The 6,595-nt window shown below is 38.5% G+C and overlaps 1 protein-coding gene across 1 annotated transcript in view; it reads right to left on the minus strand.

The window, feature by feature from the left end:
• Positions 1 to 4,746: 4,746 nt before the first annotated feature.
• LOC118478772 (acetylcholine receptor subunit alpha-like) overlaps positions 4,747 to 6,595 on the minus strand; it is a gene marked incomplete in the record, with an annotated part of 5,564 nt that continues 3,715 nt past the window's right edge. The window contains 1 exon segment of the mRNA XM_035972965.1: positions 4,747 to 5,385. Coding sequence (XP_035828858.1) covers positions 4,803 to 5,385 — 583 coding nt within the window.

The raw sequence follows: 6,595 nt of genomic DNA on the forward strand, positions 1-6,595 counted from the left end.
CACACACACACACACACACACACACACATTCACTCACCCTAGAACACACACACACATATTCGCTTGCTGGACGTGGATTCTAAAATTCTTTAAAAAACAAAAAAACAAAAACAAAACCCCATCAAATCAAATAATTACACAACAATAAAAGCTTGACATTAATGGATAACACACAGGTTTCGAGCACTGTGGGGAAAAGCATGTATTTTTAAAGGGTGTGCACAAGTTACAAACTAATACTGTTAATGTTACAGGTGAAGGAGACGGTCATGCCGATACGCCCATTTTTCATCGGATCCATTATTCTGAGAACCGGAAGCTTTCAGCCGAAATTAATGTCGAGTCGGCTCACGACTCGTCTGTATTTTTTTTGTTTTTGTTTTTGTTTTGGGTTGGTTTTTCTTTCTTTACTTCTTTCTTTCTATCTTTTTTTCTTTGTTTGTTTCTTTGTTTGTTTGTTTCTTTCTTGGGAACCCTTCTTTCTTTCTTTCTTTCTTTTCTTTCCTTTCTTTCTTTCTTTGTTTCTTTCTTTCTTTCTTTCTTTCTTTTCTGCTATGTTCTTCTTCTTTTTCCGCTCTGGGACGTGCACATTTCGCTTTCAGAATATGTTTATGTCAACAAAGCAGTCATGTTCTGGCCGTTTTTGTGGATATAACTCGCAGTAAAATGAAACTCAGCATTGGAGAAGGGACTGAGTTCAGAGAGCAGATTAAACGAAATGAAAGTGGACCTCAAACAAACGATTTCGTGCCTGCAATTACAAAACAGAATGCTTGTTTTTTTTTAAACTTTGTTATAAAATCAGGCTTTTACTAGGAGCGTTGAAGCGAAGATAAGTTTTTTTTACTCTTACTGAATTAGATATACTCTGATTTTGTCTTTTTGTCATAGATGTAACCTCTAATACGACTTCTGAATCACAAGCAACGACAACTTGCAATTTTATTGGTAAGCTTATCGATAACAACAGTAAACGTAAGATACAACAACATGATAGTATAAGAATATAACACAATTTCGACTAGATTTCTATAATATTATTATGAGAATAAACAAAGAGAGACATCGTACATTAACTACTATAACATTTTTTAAAATAAGCATAAGTCTATGCACATAACATTTAACATTATTAAATAAGTATTTTTTTTTCTCTTCAGAATACAGTACATGTATATATATGCAGTTTCTACAATTTACAAGGAAGCCAAAAAAACTGAATGTTCGTACCAAGAAAACAAACATTTGGCAAACATTCCAAATCAATGTTTTCAAGAATACACTTGTGAAAATAACTTCCATTTTATTTTTAAAGCAAGTGTGTTGTTTTCTTGGTAACAGCATTCATTTTTCTTTTCTTTTTTAGAGGGGGGCTCTCCTGTAAAATTGTAAAAACTGTGATTACTGTTACAGTACTTTTAAAAATGACACTAGAAGTTAATAAGCCCCATAAACCTAGACTTCATAAAACACCTGTTTAATTAAAACGGGCTAACTCTTAATATTATATGGCACACTAGTTCAGCTTAGTGCTGGGCGGCTAGGTTTCCGATTTAAATTGAAAGCTAGGAACCGATCCCAATTACTTTCTTTCTAATGATGTGATTTCTTCCCGTGGTTACCTGGTTGGCTCTGAACATCTTCAGAGTTTAGGATAACTTTGATTTCGGAACACTCCGAAGTATCAACTTAAAAAAAAAAAAGATTCTCTAAAAAGAGAAGATTATAATTATTAAAGAAACTGGTAACCGTTGGGTTTTGTGAAAGGGAACTTTTATTCTGTTGCGTTAGTCGTGGGAATCGGTTCCGGAATTGATTCTTCGCCCAGCTCTAGTTCAGCTGGCTCACATCGTCACTTTGTTGTTTAAAGTCGTAACAAAGATCTACCGAACCCCAACAAATTGATCTTATTCATAGAGATAAAACATTGTGCAAAAGCTGGAGACTTTATTACATTATTTTCGTCGATTGTTGAGGAAACATTTAATGATAAATAATAAATAGCATTTGTATAGCGCATATCCCCTCTCGAAAGCAAGCTCTATGCACTTTACACTATATTTGACAATAAGTTGTGCCACGAATTTTTGACCGCACTATAATACAGTCAAACTCGGATATAACAGGACAGACGGGACCGGCAGTTTTTCCCCGTTATAAGCGAGTCCTGTAATAACCGTTGTCAAGGGAAACTACCAGTACCATCAATGATAGTACATAACAAGATGAGCCACTTCTCTCTTTGAGCCAATTAAAAAAGTGTCCTCAAAATTTGGTGGCGCCCTCTTCACAAAAGCGCACTCTTTGCGAACAGAGTTATCCTACTTGAGTTTTAAAAAATCAAAGTGTAACTAGCAAGTTTTGGGATAAATTTCGGAAGAAGGCTTTTAAAAAATGGTTACGCTGACAAAAAAACCTCTTCCGGAGGAAAGAGTGATGGTTTTCTTCGTTAATTTGACTTTAGAATGAAAGGCGAGAGGTCATTAAAATAAAAAAAAAAGCCTAAAACTCCGCACTGAACGTACCCGAACTGCTGATGAACAGCAGTCGATCTGCGCACGCAGGGAGGTGCTATTCCTATTCTTCTGGAAAAACGAAAGAGAGCTTCAAAACAGACTGCAGCGCCATCTGAAGCAAAGAGCATACTTCCGGCGGACACTTTTTTGGCTGAGTGGCCCATCTTGTTATTTACTATCTTTGGTTCCATTGCACCTTCAGCTTACTTTATATATATTCGATTACCGCAGATCCTTTTCCAGGGTGCTGTTTTGCTGACACTGAGACGGAATCGATCAGTGAGCCCAACACTATTTTTTGTGTGTGTGTGTGTGTGTGTGTGTGTGTGTGTGTGTGTGTGTGTGTGTGTGTGTGTGTGTGTGTGTGTGTGTGTGTGTGTGTGTGTGTGTGCGCGCGCGCGTGGGGTTGGGGGGGGGGGGGTGATGGGTATATGTTTTAAAATTTGTGTTCAGGCAAGCGATCATACAAACAGGCGAAATGTCTTGGTGGAGACAAATTTTAATAATTTGACGGATTGAAAGCAAGTTCATGCGCTGCAAGATCACTGTTATATCCGAGTCTGCGCAAATCGAATCCCGTTATAGTCAGAGTTTACGATTATTGTTGTTTATATTGCTGCTCATTTATTCTATGCATGTGATTGTAAGCCTACTTGTGTGTGCATGTGTGTGCACGTGTGTGTGTGTGTGTGTGTGTGTGTGTGTGTGTGTGTGTGTGTGCGTGCGCGTGTGTGTTTGTGTGTGTGTGTGTGTGTGTGTGTGTGTGTGTGTGTGTGCGTGCACGTGGTGAAACACCAAACCAATGTGCCAGGATCTGGACAATAAAGATGTATCTTATCTTATCTTCATATTACCTACACTTATAGAGAAAAAACAAACAAACGGGGATTTGATTTATCACTGTTATACCCAAGTTCCTGTAATAACAGAGGCTGTTATAAATGGACTTGACTGTAATGTTTTCTGCTTGGATCAAACCTTTCTACTTAATTTGATGTGTATTTTATGCACATAGGTCAATAGAATCAGAGTTATTTGAAAGTTTGAGATGCTAAAGACTTTGATGACACAACTTACTCGTACAAAGGAGGAAAAGTTGGAATGTGGAAAATAACACGTGACAAGAGGTAAGTTTTCGATGAAATCACAGACACGATTGGACAGGGAATGTATATGCTGTACTCGGCTGTATCAGTATTAGCACAAGAAATAATAACGATAATAATAATAATAATAATAATAATAATAATAATAATAATAATAATAATAATAAAAACAGAATAACAATTTTAACAATAATAATAATAATAATAATAATAATAATATAATAATAATATAATATATAATAATAATATATATATTATTTATTATTTATACAACAACAAAATAATAATAAATAACAATTACAATAGTAACAATAACAGTAATGATGATGATGATGATGATGATTGCATTTACATAGCACATATCCACGCTCTAGAACGTGCTCTATGCGCTTTACAATTGCAAGATTATTATTACCCCCAACAGACCTCAGAACACTTAAAAACATTCTCGGCTTCTCGGGAAGCGTACATTGCTAGCAGCTGATTAATAAACTCACAAGATCTTCTAGTATTAGTATTAGTATAGGGTTTTACGGCGCTCGCAACTGCTAAAGTCATATGAGCGCGCTCAAGATCTTCAGACAGGTACCCACTTGGATGAGGCGAAGAACATTTGTGTAAAGTGCCTTTCTCAAGACACAACGTCAGGCCCCTGACTGACGGGATTCGAACCCACAACCTGATGGTTGCAAGTCTGATAGAGCCGCCCAACCAGTAGCTAGGCCACCGACGCCACTAAATTCATAAATGTGTCACAACGCGGTGGAATCAGACACTCGTCAGTTTTCGGGCATGTGGAGTTATTGGTATCGTCTTAAAGATAGTTCATTTGCCTTGTTTTAGAGGAAAGAAACACCAATTTATTTTGAATACAAGTCGAGATATTTGTTATTGAAGGAGGTGAGGGTTGCCTGGTTTCAGAGGTAAAATTAGCGAGAAAATGGTCGTCAAAGTATGGTTATTTACATAGCCTAAGAGTCCACGGAAACTGACATTTTATATTTTTTCTACCTTTAATCAACATTTTCAGACAAATTCACACAGAAATCGGTTCCTAAATGGACATAAAAGGTGTTGAGCCAAAAAAATAAAATTGGAAAAAAATTGCCCCTCGGCCAAAAACATTGCCGATTTCTTCGATTTTACTATCTTGACGAGCGCCTGATTTCTCCACGATGCCTCACAAATGTTTCCTCATGTCTGGTTCAAACATACCAGTTTGGCCCGACATCACGTACCACAAATACCATAGACGTACATAACAAACAACACCAACGATGGCAGAGGCGAAGAAAAAGATCCTGTCCCACATCCTCGCAGTCACATAGAATCGACCCCTTCTGCTTTTCTGCTTCCGCTTCTGGCAGTTTCGGCACGTCGTCACTTCCGGCAAGACTCTGAGTCTGATGCCTCTAGAAAAGAATCTCGAAATCTTTCTCCTCAACTCTCTTATCTTGCATCTTATTTCTGTTTCCGTGGGTTTCTCATTTAGGTTGTTCTTCACATCAGCGTCTCCGATACCTAAGTCTTTGTCCTTGTTCTCATGGCTCTGAGCCAAGCTTGGGTTTGTTTCCAAAATGTCGAGACGTGCGTTGGCTTCTTCTTCTAATGTGTCGTTCTGCTCGGCTTCGTCTTCCTGTTCTCTCTTGTGTCTGCGCATGACGAACATGGTAGCTATCATGGCGAACAGACCCTGGGCCATGGCGAAGAGAGCCACTTCCACAAGGCGAGGTACGTGGCTCATACTGCGAGGCAGCATATCTCTGGAAACAGACAGATAAGATACAGACTTCAATATAATTTGGACCATACTTTCTTACAATGATAATACAGTAATTTAATTTAATCTAATTTATTTCATCTTTAAATTATCAAAACATGTGAAAGACATAATATTAAAAGTCGTATTAAATGCAGTCGTTGTAATAAAATCTATGACAGACACCCTCAGCAGAGCTCACGGGATGTCCCTCCTACAGGCCACTCACTCGCCTTGCAGAGCAGACGGACGTCTGTGTCTCCCCGCGACACCCACCAGTACAAGCGAAGAAAAAAAGAGAGTAAAAAGTACATTTATTGAATAAAAAGCACTTTATACAAATTCTGTGACGTGTTTAACCCTCTCCGTACGTCGTGTTTTACTATCGTATCCATACGACGTGGGGATCTCTCTGCCACCACTTAACCCTATCCGTACGTCGTGTTTTACTATCGTATCCATACGACGTGGGGAACTCTGTGTCACCACTTAACTCTATCTGTACGTCGTGTTTTACTATTGTATCCATACGACGTGGGGAACTCTGTGCCACCAGTTAACCCTATCCGTACGTCGTGTTTTACTATCGTATCAATACGACGCGGGGAACTCTGCGCCACCACTTTCCAAAGAGAAAATTTACTCGTTAATCCGATCCGTACATTTTGCATAGCAGTCTGTCACAATGATTTGTAAAAAAAGAAATATTGAAAGTTTCAAAGCGATCTTCGTACATACTAGAAGTATTATAAAGTGTGAAGAATACAACCCCGATGGTACAAAATGACCCAAACGCGTACGGATAGGGTTAAGGGTCATTCCATGGTAACCGACTGGCGGGATCCAGAAGACGAGGGAGGCCATGATAGACATGACAGCAGTGGGAACCATCACACACAGTATGTAGAACACACAGAGACACACACATATACGCACATATACACATACACACTCACAAACACACACACACACACACTCACACACACACACACACACACACACACACACACACACAACTTACACGCAACAAAAGATATCCTTCACTTTAAAAAAAAATTAGGTAAGATGAAACAGCAGACCCCGCCCCAATACACACTCCATACAAAAATTCATAAACAGAGAAACCAAACAAAACCCCCACAAATTCGCCAACATCAACAGCGAAGCAAACCAACAAGAACGACAGACAAAGACTCTCATACATCACAATAGGT

Source organism: Aplysia californica, unplaced genomic scaffold, assembly GCF_000002075.1.
Source record: "Aplysia californica isolate F4 #8 unplaced genomic scaffold, AplCal3.0 scaffold00931, whole genome shotgun sequence".
Taxonomy (NCBI): Eukaryota; Metazoa; Mollusca; class Gastropoda; order Aplysiida; family Aplysiidae; genus Aplysia; species Aplysia californica.